This window comes from Populus euphratica, unplaced genomic scaffold (genome assembly GCF_000495115.2).
Source record: "Populus euphratica unplaced genomic scaffold, PopEup_1.0 scaffold12.1, whole genome shotgun sequence".
In the NCBI taxonomy this organism is placed as follows: Eukaryota; Viridiplantae; Streptophyta; class Magnoliopsida; order Malpighiales; family Salicaceae; genus Populus; species Populus euphratica.
Window position 1 is genome coordinate 2,093,139 of NW_011499858.1, and position 12,660 is coordinate 2,105,798.

A 12,660-nucleotide genomic window follows, 5' to 3' on the forward strand; every position below is an offset into this window, starting at 1 on the left:
AATTGGGAGTGTTTGGCAAGTTTGGAAGTAAATGAGAGTGTTTGACGAGTTTGGAAGTAGATGAAACTTCATTTTCAAACCACAAGTATCATGCATGCCACTGCCTGTACAACTGTGATTGGTGGCTAATAAGAAATCAGACTTGTGCGCTCAAAAGTCACCCGCTAGCCTCCATTTTCAATGGTGAATGTATGATAGTCATTGTCTTGAACAGCAGTAAAGTTGTTTTTAAGGTGTTTTTTATTTTAAAATATATTAAATTAATATATTTTATTTTAGATATTGATATATTGTAAAATTATAAAACTAAAAAAAATCAAAATATTTCAAAGTATGATTCAACTGCAGTATCAATATTTTCCAAAATATAAAAAGATAATTGTTGCCTGCAAGGAATTCAGTATGGTTCCAAAATTGGAAGCACCCCACGTCAAAGCATCAGTGTAATTTGGAAGTGCCCAGGCATGGAAATTAAACTCTTTAGATTACAACAAAAGGGTGAGGCATCTCACTCTTGAGCTTCCCAGTTTCCAATAGAATTCAATCGCAGATGCACAACTACTGTAATATGAGAGAGAAGAGAATAGAGAATCTTCTGTAGTGTCAAAATTTGGTTAAGACTGCTTCTCTTTCTTCTGTAATATGCGCTGGAAGTCCAAGACTGCCCGCACCAAGTGCCACAACCTCATATCTGGCCATAGTGCATTTGGAGAATACAACAGGGAGTTTCTAGTTTGCCAAAGTAGGAAGTTACTGAGGCGGGTCTCCCCAGAACTTCGGATCACAATGTCAGGATTGGGAGCTACTGACATATACATGTGGCTCTCAATGTCAACCACCTTTAATATCGAAAGATCCTCCAGCAATTTCTCACTCTTTTACATTTGGAATCACTCCATTTATCACAGGATCCATGGACAGCATGCCCAACCACACCACTTTTTTTATCACTCATTTCTACTCCTTCAGCCACATCATTACAGAGTGTGCTTGCCCTTGTTGCTCGTAATTCATTTGTTTGAACTCCAAACAATTCTTGAACACTGTGGCCACTGCCATCATCTATGCTTTTGCCATCTACCTCTTCAACCCTACCGCTGCAACTTTTATGTGAGTTACAAGGTTGAATTTCCTCCCACTTATTTTTACAGGATTCATGGACAGCTTGCACAATCTCATCACATGAAGTACGTATAGGCTATGCAGATCAAAAGCACACACTTGGTGCTGTGGGCAGTCGCTACTATAATTGTCATGGACTGATCTTTCAAACACAGTTGTCCCAACTCATCTAGTTGTGTTAGTCTTTTTAAGTAGAAATCATGAGATATGCACCATCATTGTCACAAGGGACATTTTAACTATATGACAAGGGTTAAAAAAAAATAAGTTTGCACTTAATTTTATAGATATTATGAATCATAATTAGTCTTTCAAATATTATTTTAGTAAGAGGTTAGTTATGTTAAAAAAAATATAAAAATCACTCTAAAAACATTCTATCTAAAATAAAATGCATTGTTATTTGATTTTGTGCCTATTTGAAAGTGTGGTTACTGTTACTTTTCAAATAGTTTTTCGTGTTAAAATACAGGCCAACGATATTTTTTTTATTTTTTAAAAATTATTTCTAACATCAGCATATCAAAATGATTCGAAAACACTAAAAACATATTAATTTGAAAAAAATAAAAAAAAAATTTTTTTTCAAAAACACTTTTAAAATATAAAAACAAATAAGGCCTTTAATGATAAAAATACTTATTGTGCATACATGCTAATATGTTGCATAAACTAAATATTTGTATTTATTGGAGATAGAAATTTCTTGGATAGTGATTTGGGATTTAGGCTTGACAACGAAGCTTAATCCTTGCTTAAAGCGATGCGTGTGATGATTTTTTGTTGTAAAAAATGATCATCTATTGTCTCAAATTATTCCTCGCCGTCTCCACTTCCATTATAGGTGGTGTGAATTCTCCAAATTTTGCTATTTTATTGCCGATGACCCTTTTTCTTTTTCCTTCCTTCATTTCTTTCTCCTACCTTTGAGTTTTGATTGATGTTTTTTAGTCATTTTTTCTTTTGTAGAAGTTTCTTTGTTTTTAATTTAACCATTGTTTCTTCATTTGTATATATAAAGTATTTCAATTTGGTCCTTATGTTTTTAATTTTTAAATTGTTTTTCTTTGTCCTTTTATCAAAAATTTTATAACTTGAATTTCTTCATTCAAATTAAGTTTATGATATTTGTTTTTTCAATGATAATAATGATTTTAATTCTGTCTCTTTTCTTTAGATTTTTTATTGTTTTTCTTGGTTTTTTTGTCAAAAGATTTACAGTTTTCAATTGTATCCTTCAATTTAAGTTCATGGTTTTTATTTTTTCAATAATAATACTAATGATAATGATAATGATAATAGTAACAATAATAATCGCAATAATAATCATGGTAATATTAATAATAATGATGATTCTAATAAAAAAAATTAGTTGTAATATTAGTTATAATAATAATAATAATAATGATAATAGTTGTTATAATGATAATAGTAATAGTGATGGTAGTACTTATTAATAATATAGTTATAGTGATCTTGATTTTCATTTTTTTCAATTATTGTTTTTTAAATTATTTTGTATTTAGAATTTTTTTCAATTTTTTTAATATTCTTTAATTATTTTTTATTAAAATTTCTTGATGAAAAAAATAACAATTTTTTTAAAAAAATTATAATTCTTTTTATTTTTAATTGGGTTATTCCAATCATATAATTTAGACCATAAATTTAACGAGATATTTCATGTTAGTTTAACTTTAATTAGTATTTTTATATATTTTTGATAAGCAATTTTTCATATCTTTTTTCACTTATTTTTAGTATCTAAATATTATTTTTTATTTAAAAACTTATCTAGCACCACACCACGTAAAGCACGGGTAGAGACTAGTGTCTGTACATGACTGCTTATTTTTCTGGAAAGTATTAGGAATAAAAAAATATTTTATTATGCAATCCAGATATATGTATTTGGAATTAATTTGACGTATTTATGAGTGGATGGGAGAATTAATTTGGATTCACAATTTTGCTCAAGGACACTTAAAACAGAAGGAAAGAAAATTGAATCCGATTATACGACACCGTAATACTAAAAAAAGATTATTAAATTTGGTTAAAAAATCGCGTTTATATTAATCAATTGTGTAATTGACAATTAATGGATAGGAACTATAACAAGAAGGATTTTACTTTAAAGATTACTGGAAAATCAAAATCATAGTTAAAAGATTTCTTATTTACTACATTGGACAATGGGAATTATACATGTACGAAACCGTATTTTCCTGTAGAAATAGTATGATTGTAAATTATGCTAATTTTTTAATTACAGAAGTGACAAAATTAAAAATTTTGGTTTTTTATTCAAAAAACAAGCTTTTCATATGTTTTATTCTCTTTATTTTTTAAATTTTTTATCATTCTACACTTAAACTATTGATCACCTTCGTTTTCTTATCTTTATTTTTTTTAGTTTTTTTTCTTTTTTTCTTTACACTTTTTTTTAGAAAAAAATATTATTTTTTATTTTTTATACTTGAAATATTTATTACTCTACATTTGAACTATTTGTACTATTTTTTTTATTCTTGTATATTTTTATTTTTTTGTAATTTGTTTTTAATTTTTTTTCTTTACCATTTTTTAAAAAAAATTATTTTACAAAGATTAAGGGAATGGTGTTTCACTCCAATTGCAACATTTTTTTATTCTCTTATTAAGTTAAAAATTAACCTAAGATTGTACATGTTTTTTATTATAGTTTATTATATGTAAACATAAATTTTTTTATTCAATAATACATACACATTTAATTAAAATATATTGAGAACAATTTATGCAAATAAATATTAAAAAAAACTTGTATATTTATTTTTTCTTTTGCAAAAATAATTATCGGAGCCATAACAGGATTCAAATAACTAGCTATCCTCTAAGTAATTATATCATTCCCCGCATGTTTGTCATGAAGTGAGAATTTATTTGCATAGGAGGGCCAGTAGAGGTGGAACACAATCTTGTAGGTAACAGTGAGTCCCTGGAGATCCACCGGAGAGGATGTCACGTACCCTTGAACAAACATGAAGTCACCGGTGCCTCCTACCACGGGATGATCAGCGGGCTTGATGTTATGTGTCCCCCCAACAATAGAGATAGACCCCATGTGATTCTTCAACCTCAAAGTGATCTTAGCGATGGAAATGCTCCTCAGCCCATCAAAACTAGATGTTATAGTGGTGCCTTCAGCAATCGCGACGACCTTTGAAGATATATTGGCCGTCACAGTCATCGGATCTCGGAAAGCAAACAAGGTGCCGAAAGGTGTTGTGGTTTGACCAACCCCTGCTCCGGCCACGCCATTCACTATGATGTATCCCGTCTTGTTTATCGTTTCATGCTGGTAGAGTGCAAAGTGGAGAGATTTGAGCCCGTTGTTGCCGCTGTGTCGGGAGGAGGAGGTGGCCTTAAAAGAAAGAGCAAGAAGTAGAGTTGCAAGAAGAATGAGGTGCAGATTTTGAGCCATGGCTCTATGTTTGTCGCTGCTAGAATGTGAGAAATTCAGGGTCATTTATAGGACTTGAACGCAAAAAGACTTCCGATGACAGCTAGCAGCCACTTGCAAATCGGTCCAGTATCTTGATGATTTTGCCTCAACAGAGACTGGTTGAATCAGTCAATCCTTCTACACTGAAGCAAGGAAAGCAGTCTTTGAATACGTGTTTTTTAAAAATTTAAAAAGAAAATTCTTGAAATTAAAATATTTTTAATGTCTTTAAATATTTCGTAATCACTACTGCACACTCTTGAACACCCAATAAAATTCCTAGGAAAAACGTGTTTATGCGAGTCACCAAATGGGAGTGTTTGACAAGTTTGGAAGTAAATGGGGGTGTTTGACGAGTGTGGAAGTAGACGAGACTTCATTTTCAAACCACAAGCATCATGCATGCCACCGCCTGTACAACTGTGATCAGTGGCTCATAAGAAATCAGACTTGTGCGCTCAAAAGTCACCCGCCAGCCTCCATTTTCGACTTGTTACTTTTTCAGACCTACAGTGGTGACTATACGATGTGATTGTTTTAAAGAGGGATAGAAGTTGTTTTTGAAAGTGTTTGATTTGTTGGAAAAAATCAAAATATTTCAGAGTGTGATTCAACTGCAATATCAAATACCTTCAAGTGCTTGATCAGAAAAATATAAAAATATATAAAAAAAAATGTGGAAGAGAAATATCTGTAGCGTTACAGAATTTCTTAACTTCTAGTATAATTGTTGGAAAAAATCAATGCTCTGGAAGATGCCATAAAATGTCGTCAAGAGCATGCAAAGGCATGAGCTCAGCTTCAAAGAACAGCCGCTGCGGTCGTCGCTATGCAAAGTACTTAAGTAATTAAATTTTTAGGTGTTGTTTAATTTGTTAGGTGTGTAGGTTTAGGTTTTGTATTTATTTTTTAATAATTATAAGTTTAATTGTTCTTAGAATTATTAAAAACTTAAAAATTTATGTGATTATTAATTTTAACTATTTATTTTACTCACTTCATCACTAAGCAAAAGAATCTAACATATAAGTAAATAAATAAGAATTAACAAAAACTTTTTAATCATTTTTTATTTTAATTTCTAAAATTGGGTGATGGGTTCTTTTCAGTGTAAATATAAAATTGAAAAGCAATAAAAAAATAATGCTCTTTTTTTAATTTTTTTATCTATGGAATTTATAATCAAATTTTATTTTTCTCATAATAAATAATAAAAATCTAACATGTGTAATAAAAATAAGAAAGTGATAAGTAAACTTGAAATGCATAGATAAAGAGACGCCACGAAGCAACATAATGCTCTGGCATGATCTGAGCATTAATGGTGGAGGTTCTTGCTAGATAATTATCTAAGTATTTAAAAGCAATATATCATATTAATTCATTTCTATTGTGAGATATGGCATCGACATATTTAATTATTCTTTCGAAAGCCTCCCCTCCAAATCAAATATTTATTTAAGTGTAATTATCTTATCGTATAAATAGCACAAAATTACAGTATCATGAACGTCAAGAACATGTCACGGAAGAGAATTGATCTGCTTAACAGGATCAAGTTCCCTGTTAAAGTCTTTCACAAAATTGCAAGAGAAAAAAAAAAATCTTGCTCATCTTGTATATGCCATGAGAAAAGCTTTGTTGACAAAGGAGTCAGAGTCTGACAGAATCCTTCTGTGAACCGTACGAGCACGTCCTCTGGAACCCCACATCGCGTTTATACCCCAGCCTGGACGTCTCCGCACGTCGGTGATCGGACAGTGGGCTTTATGGCACGGCTTGGTTGGTATACCCCAGGCTTAAAGATTAGAAAGCCAATATTCAAGACCTTACAGCATATAAATATATACAAGGATCATCCATCAGCAACTTCTCGCTCTCTCGCCTCCGATGCATAGTTTTAAAACCCGGTCCGGCCCGGCGGGTTGACCCGGGACCCGGCCGACCCGGGGCTGGAACCGGGCCGGGTTGATAAAAAAATAAGGTAAGTCATGACCTGACATGACCCGGACGACTCGGCAGGTTGACCTGGAAACCCGGACGACCCGGAAAAACCCGGTCAAAAACCCGGTGGTAACCCGTTGACTTTTATTTATTTTTTTATTAAAACGACGTCGTTTTGAAATTTTTTTAAAATAGAAATTGACCCGTTCGACCCGGTCAAAACCCGGTGACCCGGTCAAACCCCGGAACCCGGGCCTTAGACCGAGTCAGCCACCGGGCCGGGTTTAAAAACTATGCTTGTGATAGGTAATTCATGTGGCTTGAAGGTGTATAAATATCCATGGATTATTAGACATGAAGAACAATATTTTTCAAAAACCAACAAATTACATCCACGCACAAATAGTTAAACACACTCCACTTCTATTTTCTCCCTGTATACATTATATTTATCTATGTGTTTTCTAACTTAAAAGTCAAATGATCTTTGCTCTCAGAAGGGATTTTCCTTGATGGAATCAAACCCAAGCTAAAAAAATAAAAATAAATACAAGCCCATTAAAACAACCAAAGAAAACATAAACTCAATAGAAGACTTTTCTTCTTACCATCATCAGTTTGCAACTAACAACTTATATCTCAATTAAAATTCTCAAATGAATCACCATAGTATTCACTATTCTCAGTGATGATTAATTTTATAGTGAAGGAGGTGGTTTAGATTTTTTGAAACTTAATCCTTAAGGGACCAATTAAGAATATTTTTAAGACTAGTTTAAAGTTTTTCATTGTATGGTTATGAGACTAGATAGAAGTTTTTCATATTTTGAGGCAATTATGAGAAAAAGATTCCAAAGTGAAAGAGCACTTACTATGTTCCTACTATTCGAGCAGTATTGGCTTCGTCTTCATTGCTTGAAAAAATCCTTGCCATTCCAAAGTCAGAAATCTTCGGATTCATCTCATTGTCTAACAATACATTAGAAGCTTTTAGGTCTCGATGGATGATTCTAAGCCTAGAATCCTCGTGAAGATAAAGCATTCCCTTTGCAATTCCATTTATAATATCAATTCTACTGCTCCAATCAAGTGCCGCTCGTTTCGTAGGATCTACCATCAAATCAAAAGCAAAATAAAATGATATTTAGAATAAATGATAAAACTCACCCCCTTTGTCACTGGATCAAACCGCGCTACCATTACAAGTTTTATGAGAGTCGCGAACAAGGTTGAAAATTACCTCCCAAATATACGTTCAATCACAGTTATTTCTTTCTTGACCACCTGGAACATCAGACGGCTTTCAGTTACTAAAGCCCCCAGCAATGACAATGGACCCCCTGAGCTGCTTCAATTGTGAAGTAGACTTAAGAACAAGAAGGACCCAAAACCCATCAAAACTGGATGCCATAAGTATCCTTAAACAGTGCCAGCAACTTTAGAAGATGGGTCGGGTGTAACAATCATGGGCTCTCGAAAAACATGCAAGCTGCCAAGAGTTGATGTGGTGTGAGGTCCAGCCACACCATTCACGATGATATACCCGGTTTTATTCTGAGTGACATGTTCGCAGAGAACAAAGTAGTGTGAAGGGATTTGAGGTCGTTGTGGTTGTGCTGGGTGCTGGACGTGCCCTTGAATAAAAAAGCAAAAAATAAAATAGAGAGAAGACAGGGGTGGAGATTAAGCCATGGCCATCTCTGGAGTCGTTAATGGAAAGATCAGGGTCATTTATAGGACTCGTTTGACAATGAACACCTTTGCAGTGACTTCAAATCGTTGATTGCTTCTTCTCTTTTGACAGAACTACAAATTTACTATTCAATTTAAAAAGTATAGTGGGAATAACAGAATTCTTAGTGATTTTAGCAGCACTCTTGGAACAAAATAGAAGAAGGGTTGGATGTAACAGTTGCAAAGCATGTATAAGATGCCAAAAGGTCCTGTGCTTTGAGTTAGACCTGGCCCAGTTTCGTTCAAGGTGTCATGTTGGTACAGGGTAAAGTGAAGGGATTTGAGCACATGCTGGCTTTGGAGGGAAGTGGAAGTACCATTAAATTTAAGACAGACTAATGTAGCAAGAATATATAGGTGTAAATAATGAGCTATGTCCGTCTCTGTTGCCAGAAGCATGACCAGGGGATTTATAGGACTCCAATTCATATACCTAACTAGTACAGTGGATAATCCAGCAATTAGGTTAAAGGCTTTTATCTGTTTGAGACAGGGGACATGGGTGCCAAACACAGGCAACTATAACCAATGGCAAATTAATGAACACATATTCAGTCTAAATTGATCCATCGCCAACTCCAGTGCATATGAGTGGGGAATGACACAAATTATATGAATGCAAGACTGAGTTATCTGATATACAAATCTTGCTGGTGTCACATAGGAAAATGACTTTACCTTAATGAACAATAAAAAATATATGAAATAAGATAAGATAATCTTATGCAAAGATCCATCGTGCAAACACCATAATAATCAATGCCCAGATTTTCACAGACAAGAAAAGTATGCTCGACAGAATCAAGTACCCTGAGAAAAAAAAATCATGCTGTTTTAAATGCCTTGAAAAATCTTTGCTACCAAGGAAGATACGATTGCTACAAAACAGATTCAAAGTACATTACTCTGACTCTTGTACACAGCTTTATGTGGTCATCAGCTAAAGTTGGTGTTGAGCACTCTTGAACAGAACACAGATTTATTTCCATTTAGTATTCTCTCCCCTGCATTTTCAAATGTTTTCGCTTGATCATTTATGTCCATTGCAATTATATGATACAAGCAGTAAACCCCCGGCTAAGAGATCATAGCTAATATTCAAGATTTTCCAAAATATAAAAAAGATAATTGTTGCCTGCGAGGAATTCAATATGGTTCCAAAATTGGAAGTACCCCACCTCAAAGCATCAGTGTAATTTGGAAGTGCCCAGGCATGGAAATTAGACTCTTTAGATTACAACAAAAGGGTGAGGCATCTCACTCTTGAGCTTCCCAGTTTCCATTAGAATTCAATCGCAGATGCACAACTACTGTAATATGAGAGAGAAGAGAAGAAAGAATCTTCTGTAGTGTCAAAATGTGGTTAAAACTGCTTCTTTTTCTTCTCAAAATAAGAATGATTGCGCTGGAAGTCTAAGACTGCCCACACCAAGTGCCACAACCTCATATCTGGCCATAGTGCATTTGGAGAATACAACAGGGAGTTTCTAGTTTGCCAAAGTAGGAAGTTACTGAGGCGGGTCTCCCCAGAACTTCGGATCACAATGTCAGGATTGGGAGCTACTGACATATACATGTGGCTCTCAATGTCAACCACCTTTAATATCGAAAGATCCTCCAGCAATTTCTCACTCTTTACATTTGGAATTACATCATCTCCAATTCTACTTGCCTCCAATGATTGAACTTCACCCCATTTATCACAGGATCCATGGACAGCATGCCCAACCACACCACTTTTTTTATCACTCATTTCTACTCCTTCAGCCACATCATTACAGAGTGTGCTTGCCCTTGTTGCTCGTAATTCATTTGTTTGAACTCCAAACAATTCTTGAACACTGTGGCCACTGCCATCATCTATGCTTTTGCCATCTACCTCTTCAACCCTACCGCTGCAACTTTTATGTGAGTTACAAGGTTGAATTTCCTCCCACTTATTTTTACAGGATTCATGGACAGCTTGCACAATCTCATCACATGAAGTATAGGCCATGCAGATCAAAAGCACACACTTGGTGTTCTTAGCAGTAGCCTTCATAACCTTTTCTGCTGCCACCCTGACAGGCTCGCTCAAAAGTTTCAAATTACCTATAAAATACACCCTGATACCATATTTGTTCACAATGCTTTCTTCCTTAAGCAACCCTTCAATCTTCTCCAGAATCAGATCCATCAGGCTCTGAACCTCATCAGGCTTCCTTTTGAAATTCTCAATGCTGAAGGCATAAATAGTGACATAAGTTACTCCCAACTCATAGCAGTACTTAAGCATGGACATAAGAACTGAAAATCCTGCTCTGTGACCAGCACCTTCTTCCAATTTTTCCTTCTTAGCATATCTTCTATTTCCATCCATTATGAATGCAAAATGGTTGGGGATGGGACCCATAGATAGAATGCAAAACATGCATTTTCTGAAGAAACTACCCAAACTACCAAACAGCTCACTTAATCTACTACCATGTTGCTTGTCCATTGTAATCTAAAACAAGAATGCAAGTGTCAACTGACCTATTCAAGAGAGAAAGAAAATTAGTTGACTTTGGTGGAGTTGACCCCTCCAGAATCAGTAGAGAATTAGTGCAATATATAAAGAGAAGGTGCTCACGTAAAAATACGTAAATAGCAATGAGATTTAGCAAGCAGAAATGTATCTTTCATTCATTCTGCACAGCTCAAAAACATGGATTCCAAGTTCCAACACATACATATAATGAACATCTTTGATGAGCTATGACAGGATAAATCACACCCATATGATTATTCTCTATACTAAGTCAGTGCTTCAAATCCACAATATTAATGCAGAGACTATTATGATTCAGAAGTCACAAGATTAGCTACTGTGTTAGTAGCAAGTGGATTGGCAATTTTGATATACAAGTAGAAAAGCAATACAAACAATTCATGCAACAACAAAGAAAGCTAGGTTGAGGCCAATGCTAAATATGGCATCATTAGCAACTCTTAAAGGCTAATTAGTCAAGAGAAAGAAACAGTGAACACTAAGTCAGATCCAGCTATCAATTGTAACCATAGAATCCCACGCACTTGTACTAAAAGATAATTCACCACAAAAATAAAAGAAACCAATGAACTTCAGCATTTTAAAATGAGAACATCCAAAGTAACACAATCCTTATCCCTGAGGATATAACTACACCGCTTGAAAGTAAAAACCCAATTCCCCAAAATATACCAACAACAATATTTCCTAGTTCAAGCTAGCCATTTACATCCTTGCTTGAATAATCTAAAACAAAAATACTCATCGACACTTCATTTAACAGAAATAAAATCAAAGTCAACTAATCCTTCTCCCAAAACAAGTTAGATTCTTAATTAAATGAAAATAAACGCCATTTTATATGGGCAACAACACACGTAAAGTGGCAAATTTTAGATTAAACTCTCAATCTTTAACATCACTATTCAAAACCCACATCAGCTTATCTCATTTAAGACCACCATGCCAACCTCAAAGTTGTAACACCATCGAAACAAGTAACATCCTTAACGCATCAAAAACAACAAGAGTACCTACTTCAATCTAACCTCTTTATTCTTCCTTACATTAAGAAATCCAAACTCGACTGAGCCCAGTCCCTAACTAACTAATTAGAAAAGAGAGAGAGAGAGAGAGAGAGAGACAAATTTAATGCAATCAGACAAGCAAAGATAGAAACTCTAATCTCAATCTTTAACAATATTAGAGTAAACCCACTTCGAATGAACTCAATTAAGACCAACAAAACTACCTAAACAACAGTCACGCAAAGATTAAACACCAAATTAGACAACTTTAAATCACGAATATCAAAAAACAAGGTTCTTACCTATGATCTGTGGAGATCAATATTGCAACCAGAGAAAATCAATCATGAATCTCCGCGAACAGAACTTGGAGCCTGCGAATCCAATCAAACTAATATGAAAAACCTTAAAAACAGAGAGTAAAAAATAATTAATGTTATTTTAGTTTATTTGTGTGTACCGACAAGGAGAAACGGACAGGTACAAAAACAGGACACCAGTTAGTTTTCAACAGAGAAGAGAGAACCATTCGAATTATTATAGTGAAATTTTTGTTAAGACCACCTCTCGTCGATTGGATTTCTTTCTCTCTTTGTGGTGGTTGGGTGGAAGCGGGAAATTTCTTGTTGGCTTGGACTATAGAGCAGCCATGTTGTTGGTCAATGTAAATTTATAGATCGAAGGTTTTTTACTGTTATGATACTCCAACATTTTTTTATTTTTTTCTTCATTCTTTCAAAAAATTATAATTTACATTTTAGATCAATATAATTTTTACTTTTATATATATATTAAAAGATAATATAAATTTAAAAATTTTAACTATTAGGTTGGGA

At 34.0% G+C, this 12,660-nt stretch overlaps 1 protein-coding gene across 7 annotated transcripts; it reads right to left on the minus strand.

Annotated features, from left to right (window-relative positions):
- Window positions 1-370: 370 nt before the first annotated feature.
- On the minus strand, window positions 371-12,451 carry CPT1 (Undecaprenyl pyrophosphate synthetase family protein). 7 transcript variants are annotated; one of them, XM_011023861.1, is made up of 4 exons: window positions 12,289-12,451; window positions 12,127-12,198; window positions 9,913-10,801; window positions 371-867 (listed from the first exon to the last, which is right to left on the minus strand). In XM_011023861.1, the coding sequence occupies exons 3-4, from the start codon at window positions 10,764-10,766 to the stop codon at window positions 615-617; spliced, it is 1,107 nt and encodes a 368-aa protein (XP_011022163.1). In that variant the 5' UTR covers window positions 10,767-10,801; window positions 12,127-12,198; window positions 12,289-12,451; the 3' UTR covers window positions 371-614. The 7 variants fall into 7 exon arrangements, with proteins under 7 accessions (XP_011022163.1, XP_011022162.1, XP_011022158.1 ...); XM_011023860.1 differs by having other exon boundaries at window positions 371-854; window positions 9,900-10,801; XM_011023856.1 differs by having other exon boundaries at window positions 371-583; window positions 9,625-10,801.
- Window positions 12,452-12,660: the final 209 nt, after the last annotated feature.